The sequence below is a fragment of the Anoplopoma fimbria genome, chromosome 11 (genome assembly GCF_027596085.1).
Source record: "Anoplopoma fimbria isolate UVic2021 breed Golden Eagle Sablefish chromosome 11, Afim_UVic_2022, whole genome shotgun sequence".
Lineage (NCBI taxonomy): Eukaryota > Metazoa > Chordata > Actinopteri > Perciformes > Anoplopomatidae > Anoplopoma > Anoplopoma fimbria.
This window is the reverse complement of record NC_072459.1, coordinates 14,368,995-14,390,671: the sequence shown is the minus strand read 5'-3', so window position 1 is coordinate 14,390,671 and position 21,677 is coordinate 14,368,995. Positions and strand designations below refer to the sequence as shown.

The following is a 21,677-nucleotide window of genomic DNA, read 5'->3' as shown; positions in this document are numbered from 1 at the left end:
CCGGAAAATATGGATTGCTAACTGACATGACTGCGAGGAGTCACAATATGGAGTTATTCAGCTTGGGAGTGTAGAAACACCTTCACTGAAACGTGTTCAACTCGAGCCAGTGGTATAGAAAAGAGAAAGAGGGAAAAACAACCCTGGTGAAGTCTTATTTGCATTCAATACCTTCGCCTGTATATATCTGCCTTTAATGTCGGCCTTGTGTGATGGAACGAAGCTTCAGTATGATTGAGTGGGGCTGATTTCGAGTGAAGCACCTTTCTACCAACAAGGTCAAGGCCACTGACAGTGGGGGAAGTTATCATTTGTCAGTCAACAAAGCCCATGAGGCTACAAAGGCCAATTCAGGATTCAGAGGGTATTGGCACACACATGCAGCTACTCACAGACACACTTACACACATGCATGCACACAACCCCATCATGCCTGTTATTGCAAGCAATTTATCACAGAGTTTTTTATTGTTATTTTTTTTATTATCTCTGAGTGATAAACTGAACATGTGGATTATAAGTGAAACAGCAAAAGGAGGAGAAAGCTATTAACGGTGTAGAAGTGGAAGGGAGGGACACCTACCCTCTGCTCCTGTGTGGCTACAAAAGTCTGGAAGCCGGGGGCCACGCCGAAGCCCAGCTCGTGAACAAACGGGGGTTCCGCCTGGCTGTGGATCTGCACACGCACACCTGCCTCGAAGGCTGTATCCTCTGGAAAGGAAGACAGATGGGAAGACTAGGTTAGATGATTTATTCAGGCAATAAACAAACCGATATGTGCAGAACAAATCTTAAATGTCTTTGGCTTTTTGACTGGTTCAGATAAATTGTTCAGGGAATAAAGGAGCAAAAAAAAAAAAGCTGTTCATACTCAACAGATGCTGCTGCAGAGTAAAAAAAAACAGAATTTCCTGTTTGAAACATTTAGCGAATTCGGCTCTTTCGACTCAAAGCCATGAGGTTTTAAGATTCTTTATTGCAACACAAACTCTCTGAGACCTTCCTCCACATTTGTCGTGACATCAAACACAAGTGAGAAGAAGGAGGCTTGGTGCTGACTCCATAGATGAAAGGACCTTTATCCTGCAATTCACAGCACTGGTATGCACACACACACACACACACACACACACACACACACACACACACACACACACACACACACACACACACACACACACACACACACACACACACACACACACACACACACACACACACACACACACTTATGGGCAAGGACGAAAAGAGAGCCATAGCATTTATGGAAAAAGAGAGAGCAGTCTTTGTAGAAATCGATAATGTTCTCTCTCTCCATGTCCTCACTTTCAATGTTGAGCTGCCGGAATGCCAAGGCTTTCCCCTGCCAGACGATCAGCCAGATGATCAGCCAAACACTTCGCATTGCTTTGCAACCAACAGACATTGAAGCCTGTCGGCACGGCCAGCTTCACGAAACCACAGATGACACACACACACACCGACCCACACACATATATCATTATCACATTACTATGATACACTCATCAATCAACACACCTTTTTGTCAACCACAATTCCCAAAGAGCACAGTAAGTGTGTGTGTGTGTGTGTGTGTGTGTGTGTGTGTGTGTGTGTGTGTGTGTGTGTGTGTGTGTGTGTGTGTGTGTGTGTGTGTGTGTGTGTGTGTGTGTGAAAAAGAGTATGAAAGAAATATTGGCTGTTTGAGAGAGATAATAAGAGTCTGTGTGTGTGTGTCTGTCTGTCTGTCTGTCTGTCTGTCTGTCTGTCTGTCTGTCTGTCTGTCTGTCTGTCTGTCTGTCTGTCTGTCTGTCTGTCTGTCTGTGTGTGTGTGTGTGTGTGTGTCAGAAAAACAGAACAAGCGAATAAATATGCAGGCTGAGGACAGGCTGTGACTGCTGACTCTGTGTTTGTGTGTGTGTATGGGGAGTTAAATCATTGTTGTGTCCTTTCCTGTGCAGTCTCCGTTCTGTCCTGTAAAATATAGTATCATGTCCTGCGTAATGAAGGCCTCGTACTTGTATGTGGCCGACAAGTTTTATGTCCTTTATGTCCCATCCTACTCTGTCCAGCTCTGTGACTCGTCCTTTATGATGTGTTGGAGGTACCATGCAGAAGATATTATGTCATCTGGTTATCTTGTTGGAATCTGACTACATCTTATCTAAAGTTTTTAGGCTTCATTCAGGTCTTAAAACAGCAAATTTGGTCCTACTTAAGCAAAGCAGACTAAAGCAGGCCAAGCACTCTAAACCAAGATAAATTAGATAAGGTTGTGTTTAATCGCACTTACTGATTAAACTGGTGATTTCTTTATGGACTGGGCCATTGGCATGTGGACAGAATAGGAACCCCCCCACAAAAGGAAACATTTATAAATAAATAAACTGTTGCCAGAAATCTGAAAGCACACTACAGGCTAGAATATATTTGTAACAAACATCAATACACTTTTCCTTAATTACAACAATGAGTCTTGATCAAACCATGGACAACTGCCCTAGAAGTACATAAAAGTATGTGGATTGGAATGCCCCCATTTTTCATTTGATGACTTAAACCCTTCCTTTCATCATACATCGTTATATATTTTAGTATAGGGCATGTACAATAAAAAAACACATGATGTTAATATGTCTTATAATTCTTGGACTAATACTCAATTAGAAGCCATGCCATTTTACATAATTACCATCTGTTGTCCCAAAACAATAAAACACACATAAAAGAGCCACACTGTCACACTGACATATGCCTTCATTAAAAAGAACACTTAACAGTGTAAAAAAGCAACTGCATGCCTGAGCCTGCACAGAAATGTCTGCACAACACAAAATGATTGGCACTAACTGCACTAGCTGTTTATTGTGATAAAGGAATATAACGCTCAGTTTGGCTCTTTAGTGTGTTTTTAATTGTATTAGAATAACATTGGATTTCTATAAGAGGCATAAGCTATCAAGCTTTGACTGCATATGGAATAGCATAGTCGCAAACAATGTTGGTTATAGTGTTTGGATAAGGAATGTGTTGATGATAAAAAAGAGAAAATAACATCAATGTTATTCTTTAACATTAAAACTTTGTGTATAGGCCCGTGTTCATTAAGATGCCATTTTCTGTTGTTACATTGTTGTAAACATAGCTGTGTTGCTCTTGGTAAACAAATTAGCTGCACTAACATAATATGGTGACTGTTTCAACAGACAATTCCCTGTTGCAAAACAGTATCTATCAATATTCTATTTGTTCAGCTGCTGTGTGTTAACCATTTGTCAACCAAACTGCTTGCTGTTAAACAAACATCCATGTGCAAATATATTGGATTGATATTTATTGGAATTGATGACAGATCTTTGAATTAAATGCTTGGTAAAATAAGAAATACAGAGAACAGGCTGAACAGATTTTCTCAGTAAATGTGAATTTGAAAAGCTTTTCGCTTTCATCAATATGAACAGTAATCCACAATAATGATATGAAAATGTTATTTGAAAATGGATTTTGAAAATGTCATGGACATGTTATTCATACTAATAACACCATGACATAACACAGGAAAAAGAAAAGGCATCAAAAGAACAAACACAACTGAGGACCACTGAGGTTTTTGTTTTGTCCGACAATATGTAAAGCAGATCTTCTCAACAGATGAGCTTGAAATATGACTCCATTATCCAACCTAATTATCAACTATTTTCAACGACTCCTTTCAGCTCTAGTTCCAGTCCAAAATCAAACAAGATGACCAGATAGATAAATGTGATCAGTGTACAGACAAATCAATGATGAAACAAACATAAACGGATCCTATTCTTTAAAGAAATCTTGTGTAAAGACAATGATCTCTTTACTGACAGTGACAATTACATATTTATGTTTGCACACTGTATTTGTTTATTTGAAGTAACAATAAGACTGTGTGTGTGTGTGTGTGTGTGTGTGTGTGTGTGTGTGTGTGTGTGTGTGTGTGTGTGTGTGTGCGTGTGTGTGTGCATGTGTGTGTGCGTTAGAGATCAGAACAATCAGGGCACGCTGTGCTGGTTTGTGCTCCAGACAGTTCTGCTCTCCCTATCAAAAGATGATCAAGATTAATGGATAACAATGTTTGTCATTTCTGACCTTGAGCTTCAGCTGAATCCAGTGTGTGAAATACTCACTTTGTTTAGGACTTAAGCATGACACTTGAGCACTGTGTAGAGGACACCCTATATAAAAATATGTTATCTAATAAAATATGTATCTACTGCAACCATAACGAATTCACATTATTTGCGATGGCTGTGACACTCAAAACTAATTATCCACTGTTTTACAGCTGCAACAAAAGTTAGGGATTAGGTTATGGTGGAGACTACGACGTAAGCACAAGTTTATCTAACTTGGTTGTTATTGGCTAGTGAGCCCAGTCCTGGAGACAAACGCAACATGCTCTCATGACAATAGACAGACAGCGCCAGTAAAAAACATTATGGATTTTTTGACGGTCCACTGGCCCAATAATGTGGGTCGGTGAAATGCTTGAGTGTTTATGTATGTATATCTAAAATAAAATAAAAAACAAATTAACATCTTATCTGTAAATTCATCCTGGTTGGTGCATGACATGAGTTAATTTTTACTGGCTTTCACTGTATGAAGAAAAAATGTCCTCAATAAGTGTATGTTTACTAAATTACAGTACCAACAATCCATAACAATAAGCACTGACTAGCATACAGTTTTATACTTAATGCTGACTTATTTTTGTTTTTTATCTTATATTTCATTTTCCTACATCTCAGCTTAATGTCTTTTTGTACAGACATTGACGATCCCCAGCACCTTCATCACGAAAAAAATATAATTTATTAAATACTTCATGACCTGATACCTTCAAAATGGATGACATTGCCACCAGTTTTCAGCTGTACTTTGTGTTCAGTGCTAATCAGCTGATGTTAGCATGCTAATATGCTAAACTAAGATGTTTGACCTAAACATATCATAACACATGACTATAGACCACCTACAGATTAGCATAACTCTATTATTCTTTTACTTATGTATTTAATTACCTCTAACCAATCTGTTGTATCCATTGTTTTATAAAAGTAAATATTGTTACAATAATTATTATTTACTCAACAGCAACACATTGAGGACACAAACAAGGACTGACACAAACTTGAGTTTTACAGTTTGTTTTTCACCTTGGAAAATCTCGCCACAAGGTCCATTTATAAGCTTGTTTTTCAATCATATCACATGATCTCCATGAGTTTCCCTGTTGTCATGGAAATGTTCAAATTTCCATTTATTATAGCATTTCACATCTGGATAAGTGCTCTCCCGTTAAATCATTTCCACAATGCTTAGCTTCTCTACTTTTAGTTCATACATTGTCCCCATTTAAACCTAGTAGTTCAGATATTTGTGATCAAACTAGATAAGGCACATTTTTATGTTAAACATAAACCAATCTCAGCTTACACACTGAGGCTGCAAAAGAGAGTCTGTCACATTAAGCTAAGATGTTGTATTTGCCCAGGTTGCACAACATATTATCATTCTAATTTCGCTGGAGGGTGCAAATTTAGTTTGTGCAGCCACAGAGACAACTCACAATTTACAAGAAGACTGAAAATGAAAGAAATAGCCTCTAAACAGAAGCAAATGATCTTTGATGAGAGGCAGCTTGTGCCACTCATGATATAGCAGTTGAAGTTCACCAACATCGGCATTATTGAAAGATTTGAGGATACCGCCTAAAAATTGAACTCTGGCATGTTTCCTAACCAATGTAAGAAACTGTCTGTTGCACTTAAAGAAGAATTAGTTTCCAACAAGGAAAAGTAATAGTTTTACACAGACAAAACATCCCACTGACCAAACACCTCAAAGGGAATAGACACAAGTAGTAGAGATAAAAGGATCAAGGTGTTTCCACTTCAGCTTTGCACTTGGTTTAACCTTTTGAACATTCTTCTCCTCCTTTCAGGTGCTTCTCAGAGTACTCTTTCACCGCTTTGATTTAATAACAGCAGACACAAAGAGTGCAGAGGCAAGGCAAGATCTTAGCACTGCATTCAAATGTTTGTAGGGCTTTACTCGCCTGTTTTCCACACAGAATAAGAGCCTTGATCTGAGATGATGGATGGCACAAAGACAGAACAGAAGGAGACCTAAAGCTCAGACTGGTGATGTGATACATGAGCAAAAAGAGAGACATTATAGAACTTTATGTAACATGCCGACTTCTAATTCCTCCTCTAAGAGAGGAGATAAAACAGTGGTCAATAAATAAATTACTCTTTGCATATCACTTTCAACTTTCAACATCACTCCATCAATGATGTTGTTAAAAATAGACACAGTGGGTGCACAATGTCAATGGTTGCTTGAGAACTCTGAAATGTTGGGTCTTTAAGTTTAGCTTCCTGACATGTTAGTCTCTGATATAAGAAGAAATTGAAGATGAATGTCATCACAGTTTCACAGGCTGTGATGTGTTTGAAGGTCTTTTCTCCATATTGCAAACATTTTGTAGTTGTGCTGCTGAAGGCAGACATGTGGTGGGTGCTGAGTGTGTAAACAGACTACTTTGATCAAGACTGCTTGACAAATCTGATATCCAAGAGGCATGCCTGACGCTGCAACTGCAAATGACTTTTCAAAAAAGGTCAATGTTGAGTTGAAAAAATAAAAGATTTGACACTTTGTGCTCAAGTTCACAGATGCAAGAAATATATTTTTCACATAAGCTGTGCATGTGGTGGGATGTATTTCTAACTCATTTTAAGTTACTTTTCTACGTATTTTTTAAATTAGAAATCACAAAAACAATAAGCTTGTCAAAATGTCGTATCAGAGGTACAGCAGACGTCTGTGGAACCAAAAGGTTACACTTTTTTTCTCTCTCTCCATCTCTGATGACATCCTTACAATAAAAACTGAAGGAAACAACAACACAACAAAGTCTGTTTTAGAGTCCTAACTACTTAAATGGAATTCCTGGGGCCCTTCATGTGATTATTTAATGTGAGAACAGATTTTCCAGGCAGCCACAGTATAGATAGAAGTAACATTCACATTCACACAAGACACATTCAATCCATTTATTTCTACCACTGAGCAGTTCAGTCAGAAACACAGTGAAGAGAAAGCTGGGTATCCAGGCAACAGGACGTCTATTTACTCCCACCACTCAAACTTATATCAGTCTTGTTCATTTTTCACACCATGAAACATGTTTTTATTAATGTTTGTCCATCATGAAGTGAGGGGGAGTATCATCGCTGCCCTGCATTTCCCTGGACAGAGCAATGTGCTAATAGAACCCCAGAGACCGACTGCTGGCCTCTGGATGATGGACAATAAGAGAATCCTAGGGAGGGTAGAAGGTGTGGTTGTTGAATGGAAAAAAAGGTAATTGGTGGGTGGAGATGGGGAAGAGCCCGTGAGCAGTGTGTGTCCATCATGTGTGCACAGCGATGGGATCTTGCTCAGTCGAGGAAACACTTCACTCCCTGCTGAGCCTGACTCAGCTCATCTAGGTTAATTAAACCACACAGGGATAAACAAGGGCACTGGAAACTGCAGCCTGCTGGGAGATGAAGCTCTGCATGCTGTCAGGGTGGTGGCGGGAGTAGTCTGTTCAAACAGAAATACAGCCAAGAGGAGTTCAGGACGGGGGGCTAAGGGACCTGTTGTCCACAGAAGAACATGAAGGGGATTGATAGGAAGCAGACTTTTTGATGATGGATCTTCCTTAAATTGAGCCTGAAGTAAATAATGCCCATCTGCTGGGCTGCTCGTAGCTTGGCTAGCCGATCAGGGAACTCACCCCGTCTGGCCTTCCACTGGTTCAGACGTGAGCAGCCCTTTCAATGAGCTTCACTGTGGAGTCATTCAGGGAGCAAGCCTCCCTAAAACACTCAATCTGAGCTAGTAACAAGATCTCCAGTATGCAGTATTCAGTATGGTGGATAATCTTTGTGATAAAGATTATCAAAGAGGCTTCAGTGTTTGTTCTGACAAGTTGACAGCAAGGACAAACATTATCACAGCCAATTCAGATCAGGAGGTGCAGTGACTGAAAATGCACTTTGTTCAGAGTCAGAGTGAATACAGCAGCATAATAAGTTTGAGGTCATCAGTTTAACAAGAAGTTCATAAAGTGCTTTAAAAATCGTTCTAGTGCTCTACAAAATATTTTTGGTATTGTGTTAGCAAATCTTTGAGTATTTGGTTCAGTACAATATAATACTTAAAAGACCCAGGCCAGTAGAAGCAGCAACAAAAATAACTAAATACAAACGTTAACAATAGCAGGAACAATAATTTCACCTGATGTAGGTGTATAATATTCAAGAAGATAATATAGCTAAATTAAATCATGTGAATGAAAAACTACATTTGGCCCAAAGGCTCAGTGTGTGAAAACACAATTGGGAGAAGACATTGATGTTTATTAAATTTATTTTATTCAGTTTGGATATGTTTTTATCACATGCCAAAATAGTAAATATAGGGGGTAAGACAGAAAGAAGGCAGCAAAATGAGATACTGTAAATAAGGTGTTGCAGCCTGTGTAAAAGTGTCTTATAGGAAATATTACATGATAAGCAAGAGCTTGAATCTCATTTATAACAACACAGTGTCTCTAGATATGTCAGAAGTAGGCTCAGTGGAGTACAAACATTATGGTAGCCTGGAAGGAAGCAAATGTTCAACATAGGGAGGACTGACTTAGATGCGGATAACTCTGAAGTGCCGGCTTTGTGTGGGTTCACTTAACATACTGGATGCAATCCACCAACATCAAGTAGAAGCAATATAAGTAGAGAGGGAGAAAACAATTAGTGGTTGCCTTGCAACAGTGATCTCATAACTTAAACCACATATCGAATAGGACCATAATGAGTTACGTTTAAACACAGCAAACTGTCCTTAACTTTTTGAGTTAAGGACGGTTTGGAAGAGGGTGGTGTTTTTAACTCTAATTTGTTAAAATTAAGCAGGACAGGTGAGCAAGGTGGTCATGCTTACCTGTGTCCCCCCACACCGGCAAGTACTCGTCCTGCTGGATGTCCAGCATGATCTCCAGGCCGTTTCCTGTCCCTCCCTTCATGGTAGTGCGGAGTGTCTTCCCTTCCTCTACAGCGTTGAACATGTAGCACTTCCCATACCTGGTGAACACCTGAGAGAAGACACAGAGAAAGAGAGCTCTGATAAGTGATGACTCATAACCCTTCATACACAGACACACTGTAAAGACAGTGTTGCAGTTGATACTAATTGTACTTTGATGGAGCCAACTTTTCACCATGAAGGAGGAATCATCTTAGCCACGCCTGTCAATTCGGAAGCCAAAGTACTTGCATGATGGGGCGGCTGTGGCACATGAGGTAGAGCGCTTGACCCGCAACCACAAGGTCAGTGGTTCGAACCCCTCTACAGGCAACATGCCGAGGTGTCCTTGAGTGAGACACCTAACCCCAAAAATTGCTCCCCGGGCGCTTCATTGCAGCCCACTGCTCCTCCGGGATGGGTCAAATGCAGAGAACCGGATTTCCCCATTGTGGGACTAATAAAGGCTTAATTATTAACTACACTATGTTTTCTCACAATATAAGGTTTTAAGAGTTATTTATTACTTTTGCAAACAAAATACCAGTCCAACAACAAAATAATTACAAGATAATAATTTTGTTTTTGTCTCTTATAACATTGTCACTACATGTCTGAGCTGTTATTTTTAGTCAGGTTACTTAAAAATGCCTGCATGTTCTAAAAATATGACAAATGTCTGTTTGTGAATTAATTGTCAATATTACAAGGTTATTACGCGTCCTTAATGTTTTCAAAAAGTTTAACAGTAGTACAAAAACATATTTAAAAAGCATATTTTTTGGGCTGTTGGATAGATAAGATTTGAGCTTAATATAGGTCCCATCATGCTTTGCCGGATGTTGCAATGTAACCATGGATGTACAGATATCAGTCAGATTGATTGCCTTTGATACTGGAGAAATTGTCTAAGCAGATTTATGGACATTCACCCATAGTGGACACTGATATCACTGGAAAGAGTAAGTAACACTGGTTGCTGTATGTCTGTGCACTTTGGTTTGACTGATTATTAAATTAGAGGTCTTCTTGTCTGCTCTGAAAAACTGGATGTCAAGCTATTTCTTGCTCCTAAACTGAAATGAAACTGAAATGCTGGTCTCTGGTCCTGCTTGACAATTACAACAGTTTGATCATATAACAGTAACATGTGTGATATCCCAAAGTTCAACAGTTAAGAACCTTGGTGTTAAGTTTATTATGGTCATCGAAACGTCTTGTTGTCAGGCCTGCCACGTACTAGTAGTAGAAGTCTTTAAATGGTTGTATGCTGCAGCTAGAATCTTAACTAAAAAATTGACGGCACTTACGCCAATTTGATCCTACAAAATTATAAATAGACATGCCCCTTGCTGGCTGCCTGATCTCCTAAACCCTGTACTCCAATCAGGACTTGGGAATCCTTCTTGCCCCCTTCCTCTGGAATAACCTCCCCACTGACATCAGACAGTTTGATTCTGTTGATGCCATTAAATCCAAACTCCAAACTCATCTTTTTGCCTTAACTTTAAATTTGTTTCTTATTATTTCATTATCTGGCCGGTGTGTAATTTTGAGAGGTTATTATGGTCTTTGAAATCTGAAATTCCAGAGTTGAACTAATGAAAGTAAATGCCTTATTTCATTAAAGGCTTATTTTTCTCTCTCAGCCTCACCTGTTGAACAGTGACCACTTATTCAGTTTTCTTTTTGTTGTCATCATTTTTTGTGTCATCCTATTTCAATTGCCAATCTGTGGTCACTGCCAGAACCTGCTTTCTATCGCTGACGGTAGAGAGATATTCTGCCGATTCATAATTCATTTTTAATGGCCAGAAAACAGTCTCTACTTTGGCTTTTAGTTTCTACCTTATACATCTTTCAAATAGGTTTCTTTAAATCTGGTTAACTCTGATGGTTGTGTAAAGAGCGATGTGTGACTAATTATTGTGTCTGAGAGAGGGCAGTTGGGCTGAGTACCAGCTGACAAAGGGAACCCTTTTCTGGACTCGGGAGTGGAGCATGTCTAGGGGGCTGGATTTAAGGAGATTAAAAAATCGGAGTGCTCTCTTTTGAGTGTCAACTATCAGTATCTTGTTTATTCTTCTCTACGTTCTAGCTATCATGTTTGTTATACTCTTCCTTCTCTGTGGCCGATGTGCTTCAGTTTTGCTCCTTGTATGTTTGTGTAGCCTGTCCTCTTTCCAGGTCACATGGTGGAGCGGAAGTCTCGTGGCTCATGCTCTAGTTGTTTGGCAACATCGAGAAGCTGATTGACTTCCTCCTGCATCTATCTCCTTCACATATTCTGTGTATCATTTTGTCTGTATTGTAATTTTTTTATGTTGGTCTTTTCGGTACACACAACATTTATTGCATGTCTGTCTTTCCTGGGAGAGGGATTCCTCCTCTGGTGCTCCGAGCCAAGGGGAAAAAATGACTGAGGATGTTGTTTGCTGTACAGATTGTGAAGCACCCTGAGGCAAATTTGTGCTTTGTGACATGGGGCTATACAAATTGACTTGACTCCAATAAGAAGGGATGTGAAGCTGGCCTATATTTTTATCAATAGAGTTCAAAGGGTTAGAGCCAATTAAACCCTTTTTTCCCCTTTTATTTCAGAAAAAATGGTCGATGTCAATGATTTCACACTGTACACACAAACACACAGCCCTGACGGGTACAAGTGTTATTGTGAAGTGTGCCTCTGTGAAGGAAAGGTCTGGCAATAAACGCTGGCTGGCAAAGATGCACTCTCTTTCGTTCTCACATTATCTACCTTTCTATCAACAAGCAGAAACTCAAAAACACAGAGCCAATTTAACATGTAATTGCTTAAAAGCAGAAAGCACCCTGCCATTACCGGCCCCTACTTCAACAGGGCTTCAGCAAATACTACAGAAACTCTCCGTTCCCTCTATATTAGGTGTTTGTGTGTCTTTTTGTTATTGCTTCAGACTTAAAGTGAATACTTCGACAAAAACATCAAAACCTTAACTTTAGTAACCATGCTTTAAAAAAAGGCACCAAAAGTAAAAACATCTTTTCTGCTTTGCACATTATTTTCAATTGTGCAGCACACTTCTCACAAAGCACTACACAATGTGCATAATATTAGACACTCACTTCAAGAATACCTACACCAATTGAACACCAATCAGTCTGAACCTTAACACTACAGATAGACATCAGGTAAGCTCTCTTTTATGAGAACTCTAAACTAAACTGCAAACATGGCGGTAGTAAGAGCAAGAGGAAGAAGAGAGAGAGAGAACAAGAACAAAGAAAGGGACCAGAGATGACATTGCTTGTGCTGTGAATGAGTTGATTTGGTCCAACCCTAACATCAGTAAATCAGTGTGTTGTTGCTGCTTTGAAAAAGTAACGCAAAGGGTGCATGTGTGTATGCAATTTTTGGAAAAATGCCATTTGGAAGAAATGATTGTTAGGTTTTGATTGCAGAGTTTCATTTTGACACAGAAGTGAGATGTTTAACTCCAATCTTATTTGGTGTTTGTGTAAATTCAGCAACATGTGTTTGGGCAAAAGCAAAAAACTTCCATTCACCAATAAATCTCTGTACCACCACTATCTCAACAAAGGATCCAAATGGCTTGGAAGCATTTATGAATAATAAGTGAGTTAAAATTACAGAGTACAGCTTATTTAAGATGTCTTTGTGGGTGTAACAAAAGCAAACATGTAGATGAGACTGTAGTTGTGAGGTCTCCATTCAAGAATAGTTATCACCATGACAGCCATCCACTTCAGTCTTTGCAATCAGGGATTGAGAGGGAGTGACTGATGGGAAGAGTTCAATAGAGCAGATATGACCTCTGGACCCCTGTCAGCTAAATTTAAGCATCAGTGTGATATGATTTTTAGATTATAATCTATGACACACTGTTTCATAGAGGAAATACGAACTTTAGTTTTTTTTTTTACAATGTTAATGAAGCAGTGTTTTCCAAATAACTGCAGACAACTCCTTCTCCTGCAATGGAGTCCATACAGCAGCATTGCAAGCTTCTCACGGTACTGTATAAATAGCAACGTTAGCCTTTTGGCAATCTCTCTCTACCTTGTGCCCTTTGCCTTGCAAGTCACAGCAACCCCCAATAGTATCCCACATTCCTTCAGTGTTTGTTAAAAAATCAGCCAGCTAGACATACCTAAATTGCATACAATGATCAGATCAGAATTCGGGCAGACTGGAATTATCAAGAACCCTTATTAATATCATCCGTAATGCAAAGGCATGTAGCCTTTTCCACATTAGATCCAGATGTAGTCAGTGGTTTTCCTACATTAACCAAATCAAACATCTCAAAAGAATCATGCAACAGCAGTGCCTGAAATAAAAAGCTAATAATATGACTGATATCCATTTCATGTTTATCAAGATTCTTAAATGCAAATTCATTGGATATGGTTATATACACCACATTGTCACATGACTCTACAATCATACAACCTTCTTGATGACCGACGATGAGAACGATCACCAGTTGTAAACATTAGAATATTTCCCATCACTACCTTCCATCCCACATGATTTAAACACAAAGGTCGAACCAGCTGTTTTTGTTCTATGTAGACGGAGAGAGAAATATTGATTTAGTCATTATATATATGTGCTATTAAAGATCAAAAAGCATGTGACTGCAATGCATTGTGGTCCATCAAGGCTACCTTTAGTAGGGATGATTGGTAATATCTGATTCTCCTGCAACACACATGTGAACCATTGCTGAAATATACAACAAAATGGAAGGCAGAATACATCGGCAATCGTGGCTTTTCCAGTGCTTTAAGATGGATTTTTCATTTCCTGCTCCTCCTCCTTTATTGACACTTGCCTTCGCATGGATGGTTTACTGAGATGATTGATCGACTACCTAATGCCATACTGCCACAGAGGTGGTGCAGATCGGAAGAATATGAAGTACCACATTACAGGTTCATTCACCTCTGCAAAACAGAGATGCTCCCGACAGATATGTACCTTGACAAAATAAATGACACACTGGGAGCTGCCGGAGTGTAGTGAAGATGACAGCGGATAAATATTCATGACACCATCATTCCTCAATTGCAGGTACAAGATATGGCTGTTTTTTTTTCTTTGACTATTTATTCATTTTATTCACATATTTCTCAATGCAGAGCAGAGACACCACAGAGGTCCCACATGGTGGTGGTCCAATATCCAACACTCATTTCTCAGAATCTCATATCTGCTGAGGCTTGGCAATGTAACCATGTCTTAACAGCAGTTTCATAAGAAACAGTTTGTCGACAGGCCTCACATTACCTTGACTTCTCCTGAATGAAAACATTTTCTGATCAGATTAGATTAGATTGGTTTACGTTTCCACCTCAGGGGAAATTTGTCTTTGGCTTTCCCGACATATAGCAATGGTAGATACGATACACATAGCACCACACCACATTAAACACATAGAATTTACAAAATACAATAAACAATAGTGCATTGTTGGCAGGCAGCAGCAAATAAGTTATATGAATAATAAAATAGCATATCTTATAGAATAATAAGTGCTCAATGAATGCAGTTATTTTGTGTTCAATACCTGTATGCTATAGGGAATAACATTTTGTATTATGTTCCAGCTGGCCCTTTGGACCCTAAATCATAAGCCAGATGAGATCACCTCAAAATCTAAGTTTAGTGGATGTGAGGTATCTGCAGTTATATGTTTAGCCTTACCGTGTACAGCTGTCAAACATATTGCAAAATTGTTTCTTTGACTTGCCAACACCTCCTCTGCAGTTCCAACAATCTTGGAAAACTTGTTTTTGCACTCAAGTTGCCGTACCATGCATATTATGTTAAGTGATAAAATGCTTTCAACCTGGATTTTGTATGCTATTTCAAGTATTCTTTGTCACTGATGAACAGAAATTGCGGAAGTGTTTTTTTTAAACCTCGCTGGCCATTGGGTCGAAGACTGTAGCATTAAGCGTAATTACACAATAGTCATTTGCCATTCCATTATATCTATATGTGTGTGTCTCTGAGTAGATTTAATATTCCTCCACTTTTTTTTTCTTTTCTAAGCCATTGGCTCCCAAGTGTCTACTGTCAACATCTCTCTCACCCCTGCCTTTGTTATATAGGGATGAATAGCTTTTAGGGGGACACTTCTCTCCCCTCTTTCACTCCTTTTGTCAAGACTGATGATGTTTGACAGACAGGACCAGGGCCAGGTCAACATCCCATTAGACCTCAGCCAGACACAAAGGCTCCTCCTCAGCCATTGGATGACAAAGACACTAACAAGGCCTTGACAGTGGGGTTCTGTTACTTTGCATATCCTTGCCACTGACCCTGTCTCTGCACCGTCCCTTCTCACTTCTATCCTTATCTGCCGCCTCAAGTCAAGTTGTCGGATGGGAGAAGGTAATGAGTTCTCAAACCTGTTCTTGAAATGCAGAACAGCTCTTTGCCTGAACAATGTGTAAAGGTACAGTGACTTATCAATTCTCATTTTACAAGTAAATTGCAGTGTTGAAAAGCGAATGGATAATATCTGTCAGCATTGGGAAGTTTGTCCCAGTTGACATCCCTGTCAATAGAGGAGAAAGTTGCCAGTAATAAACAAGGTCATGATAACCCGCGCTGTGGTGGCTCTCAATCAATGCCAGTGAGCCAACACAGATTTCCATTCGGTGTCCACATAACCTGCTGTAATATAATGTGTAATCTCTCATTTTGTTGAAGCAGAACAAATCAATATACCTATGTAAACAACTGCTCAGATTACTTTGTCTAATGTCAAAGGTCTCGCTTGTAGTGGCAAAACCCCACAAAGAATTATCACCCAACGTTGCAGTTTCTCTGAGCTACAGAATGTTTTAGCATCTTTCAGCTCATTATTTAGGTTTACTGTTCACTGTTTTGATCTACTCAAATATGCAACCGAATGAGGTGTCGACAAGTCCTTCACTGAAAATCCTATGGTTACAAAGTACAACCTTGTGAATCAATATGCATGAAATATTGGAAATTAGTCAAAGAGAAAGCAAATTTAATTTGTCCTGGTCCACTCTTTTTCAAGGTAAGATTGAATATTTTTCAATCACTAGCCTATGTTTACTGAACTGTGATACACAACCTGCTGTGCGTGAGGTGAAAAGTTTTACACCGACACATAAGTATGTATGTGTACGGTTCAAGTATGTGGGCTGGGCATACTTGTTGTGTGGCTGTGTCTTGTGACTAGTCTTATTATTTAAGATATTAGCCTTTGTTATGTGTGTGCATGGCACGTATAGCCCCGTTGATTTCCTTGGCTTGCATCCATGAAAGCTTGTATATTGGATATGGAGTCTGTATAAGACTTCAGCATTACACTAGAGCACTACTTTAGCTAGTGTTGACCGACCCCCAGATTGCCACGGCGGATTTCACACCCTGCTTTTACTGCTCTCATCGACCTTGTTTCAAGCAGCAACAGGCAGCTGTACCTTTCTTGCTTTGGTAATGGAGAAAAAGTAGGCGACTATAGTGGTGAATACGGTGGGATATTTAGCAGCTAAAGAGCTAAATATTTCCTTTAGAAGCTGGTGGACACCAAAAGGCTGAATGAATATTGGACTTGCATTCATCAGGTGGCAAGACACAAGACTCCAAATGAATGCTAATGTTGCTCTGCGTCTCCTAGATGTATATGTAGACGCTTGCTTACACATTATCCAAAAATTGTATAATTGTTCAGTGTTGTGTTCACAGCAAATGGTCAATTGGCCAAAATCCAAAATATATATCAATGCTGCTTTAACTTTTCATGCCTTATGTCAAAAAGTAACAAGAAGTTTGGTTTCTAGTTAGGAATACTTTGTGCCGCTTCTGTCTGTTCTTGTTAAGTTTTTACCATTTTTAATTTATTCAGGATTACAGTATAAAATGTCAGAGAAGTCAAACTCAGTTGCTGCCAATATCCAAGCCAGAGGTCTGAGAGCTGAGCAGCAAGCGAGGTCAGGCACAGCTCTGCTGCCAATTAGAATTCCTTTTGACCAACATAACACGTCTCATTAGTATTCACAGCTGCAAGTGTGAATGTCTGGAATCACAGAGCTGCAAACAAGCCATGACCTCGCCTGTTTACCATGTAGGGCCTCCCACAGAGTAGAAGTCAAAATTGACATGTCCATTAGCGTGAATTCCTGTCATGATAAAAAGGTCAGTTGTTAGCACCAACCACACACAAATCAGACCCTTAAACACGTCCCAGGGGGATGAAAAGAAAATGTGTGCAAAAATTGTACTCATGAAGTGCAAAAGCTTTTCACGCTGCACTCTCACCGATTCCCACCATTCTGAATACATTTTGCTTTCTTGCATATTATCCTATTTCTTATCACTGCTTTGCAAATGGCTTGGTGATGTGATGCCGAAAACACTGGCAACTGCTCCAGAGAGGAAATGCTATCTTTTCTTTAGTTTATGCGCCCACTCCGAGTAGTTCTTTCTTTATCTCCTTCTGTCCATGTAGCATCCAAGCCATCAAAATGCCCTGAAGTGTACAGCCATAATTATAAATCATACTTTCACTAGTACTGATACAGCAAAGCCTCATCTACCAAAAGAAAAAGCTCCGCCATATCTGCAATGTTGGCTCCTGTTCAAACACCTTTTTCCATTACTTGAACTGATTCGGTGATGCAGGCAGGCCAATATCTGTTAAAAAGTTGATAACGGGAAAGGCCAGATGATGAGTACTTTGCATTTGTAATATAAGAGCCTGTTTGAAATTGGATGTAGGTTCCTTGCTCATCAGGTACAGCATGCTGACTTTGCTATTACTTTCTGTCAGTTGTGCTGTTCATGCACCATGAAAAAAACACGGACATTCCTTTCCACAAAGCTACACGAAGAGACAGAATAACAGAATAAGCAGGTAATAAGACACTTCCTCATTCCATTTGCTTTTCTGGCAGGCGGGAAATAAACGGAAAAGCGCTGAAGAGTGAATTGAAATGTTAAACATAATAGTCAAGCAAGCAATTTTGTCAGTTCTCACTAAGAGCCTCCAAGTTTCAAGGTTACACCACTTTTGCATGAGCTGTCTATTGTGATCTGCTGTTATTGTTTTACAAATCAATATCCATTATGGGAGAATTTAGCAGGCGTTTTATGATAAAAACAGAACAAGAGAGGGTTAGGAGGGAAAGGGAAGAGAGATGCCTTTATATCCTCGAGGCTTACTGAGAGAAGAGAGGAGTAAAGTTTATGAAAAAGGTCTTTGAGTTGCAAAGGTGTGCACTTTCTCCGCCGCCCCAGAAGTGGTTGTACTGCTGTGGCTGTGGGGATAAATAATGAAGAGAGCTGCTGCGTTAGCGACAGGGTTGGCAATGAGTATAGGAATGGAGAGGTTTAAGCATGCACGCACGCACGCACGCACGCGCACACACACACACACACACACACACACACACACACACACACACACACACACACACACACACACACACACACACACACACATTAAACCACCTCACTATTCATTATGGCTTTATGCACGCCACTCCACTACCTGCATGCCAAGCTAGCTTCCCCTGCAATTTAAACACCCTCACATCCAGAACATATTTCATGTCACATTAAACAAATTCCGCCGTTTATATGACGTGTTGGGAGTTTTATGAAACGTATTTATCACTGCACCCTAATAGTACTTTTACCATGCCAGTCAATAATATTTTATTTCACAGGACACTACACAGGCAGGGCTATGATAGGACACAAAGGATTGCAGACACTGCTGCCAGCATGATATTTATGCTCTTGGAGAGGAAGGATAAGGGAGGGGGAAAGATGAGCATAAAAACTACAAGGAGAGCAATAGAGATAAAAATGAGAGGGAAATGGAGAAAGTAATCGAAAATCAAAAGACAAACTCTTGGGTGAAAAAGTGAATTAAATCCCTGTGTCTGAACTCTGACCAGATTATTATCTTCAGTTTGGATTGCGTGTTGAGAAATTATTTGGTTTAGCCTATGAAGTTTACACCAATGGTCGTCGTAGAGACAAAGAGGCTTTCAGCTCTGCTGGTAAAACCTGATCAATAACCCTGCCGGTTCTGGAAGGGTGGGTGTTCTGTTTGGCAATGCCTTCCATTCTGATTTACATACTGATTTACCAGCATCTCTTGTTTTTAGCCACTGGTAAAATACATGCCGGAAGAGCAGCAGTGAAGTTAATGAGTTCAAAATGACCCAAAATGGTAAATCGATCGATTTGTTGTTTTGGACTCTGCAACAATTTGGAATGATACCATCCACCGCTTTTACTATTAAATGAGCTGGTCAAAGTAAAAAAAGCCTTGAAGGAGGATATCACAGCACATAGGGTTGGTAAATAGTTCATTCCTACATAAGGTTAAGTCAATCCTTTCTCCTCAGGCTAGGGAAGAAGTATTCAGAGAGTAAACAGTAACATTATCACATCAAACTTGCAAAGCAAAAGGTCTCAGGTTGCAGGCACCTTATCTGGAAGGAAAGCTATGTTTTAAACTCCCTACAATTCATTTTTAATTGGAATTTTATTTGTGCAGCAACATGGAACAATTTTATTCTGAAATTAGTTTCAGTGAGAGTCAGAGAACGTCCTGTAACTTGGTGCAGTTTGGGAGAAAATGTAATTTGTTTCCATGAAAGGCTATTTTTATTTCTGCTGTTAATTGCGGTGCATCTCTAGGCAAAACATGTCAATAAGTCATCTTTAGAGGAATTGTCGAGTTTTTTCACATTGATATTTATCATCTCATACTACTCTTACTCTACTCAAATAATCCTGTATCCCAAAATGTTGAACTCTTTTAAAACACAGAAATCACCTCTAGCTTGAAAATCTTCCCTTTGGTTGAAAAAAAAGGTTGTCAATCTTCTCTCCATTCAGTATTCTACAGCAGATGCTAAAGGTTAGCTGAATAAGCTTCCAAGACAGTATACCTCTATTAAAAACAGAAAATATGTATTTTAATATATACTATATATATGCCCTGTGCTACTATGTTCCTCTCCTTATTATAATTTGCACTCCATGGTCCTCCAGTTCAGACCGTGCCTCAGAAAGACATCGAATAAAAGAGAAGTTACTTTGGGTCGAACATCTTGTACTCTCTAAATAATAATAGCATTGCTCTCCTTCCCTTGAATCACATTTATTTCTTGCAGGTGCAGAAAAATTTAAATATTAAAATTACAAGTACTCTCTAGCTTTCCATCTCTACCGGCATGTCAGTCATTTCAGTGTGCAGAAGACCTCCAGATATAGCTGCAGACTAGAAGCTATCATCCCAGACTCATCAATCACATCACACACACCCAGTCATTATTTTTAATAAGTCACCTCTTGCTGATGGCCGGTGGGGCTCTATCTCACCTGTCACAATCTGGCTGTCTTTGCCGGAGCTGATGTAAAGCTGAGTAATGGTCCAATGGTGGGGGACCTGTGGCAGCTCATAATCACCAACAGGAAAGCAACTCAGCTGAGTGGATGACATGTTTTGTCTTCCTCACATTTTATGTGAAGCGGATGTCAGCAGCTCTGTGAGGCTGCTAAGATGTGCCTAATGCACTGCCAAGATTAAAGCCATTGTCAGCCGTGACCTTCTTTTCCAGTAGGCCTTCTTGAAGAAGGCAGTGACTTTATGAAATTTCTGCTATTTCAAGAACCATCGTCTCACAAAAAGGCTCTCCTGGTACGTGTGACATTTCTTCAGATCAGCTCTTATGTTCAACAAACACTATTTTTGTACAATACCCTTTAAATACGATGGAGCTTCCTCACACCCTGTATTGATCTATACCAGCCGCAAGGCCTCTTTATTCCTGAGTGTCCGGTGATGCTTGCAGTTGAGTTTCCGAATCTAGACAAAACGATTGAAAACCAAATACCCATTAACTCATCCAATATGGTAACAACAGGGCCTCTGGTCACATTAGTTTGACAACCAGGGACACATTTACACAACTTACATCCAGAGACAATTTTCAGTGCCAATGTGGAAAATCTAGAGTGACTCTCATACTGTTTGTGTCCAGTCCCACGTTTTTTGCCATGCTAGCAAAGGCGCTCTATAGATGTCAACTACATTGGTCCTGACAGTAGAAAAGTCCGAAACCATTAAATGGATTGCAACGAAAAAAGATATTTATGGTTCCCAGAGAATAAACTCCATGAATTTTGAGGGACTGTTTCTCTAGCACCATCAGCAGTTTGGCATTTGTAGATTTCAGTGAAATGTCTTAACAAGTATTGGATGGATGGCCATGAAATCTGGTACAAACATTCCTGTCTCCCATAGGATGAACTGTAATAACTTTGGTGACTTTCTATTTCGTAATATGATTGCCTACATGCATTCGTATACTGTACATTTACAGTCATGCCCCTGGCGCCATATGGCTTGTTTGTAAAATGGACACCAGTACAGGGGACGAAACAATACCAAGGTTTTCCCCCGAATCAATAAGTCTGTCCATGACAGCAATAACCCCTGTGACAGCTCCTGCGGTAGTGTCTGGCATTGATCAGCTTGATTGTGGGATGGGCTGGT

General features: G+C 39.6%; 1 protein-coding gene across 2 annotated transcripts in view; it reads right to left on the bottom strand.

The window, feature by feature from the left end:
• The window catches only part of asic2 (acid-sensing (proton-gated) ion channel 2), a 314,110-nt gene that overhangs the window by 15,731 nt on the left and 276,702 nt on the right, over positions 1-21,677 (bottom strand). For both annotated transcript variants that reach the window (XM_054606997.1, XM_054606996.1), the window contains 2 exons: positions 9,031-9,181; positions 584-711 (listed from right to left, as the gene is read on the bottom strand). In XM_054606997.1, the coding sequence (XP_054462972.1) occupies positions 584-711; positions 9,031-9,181 (279 nt within the window). The remainder of the gene's footprint in view (positions 1-583; positions 712-9,030; positions 9,182-21,677) is intronic.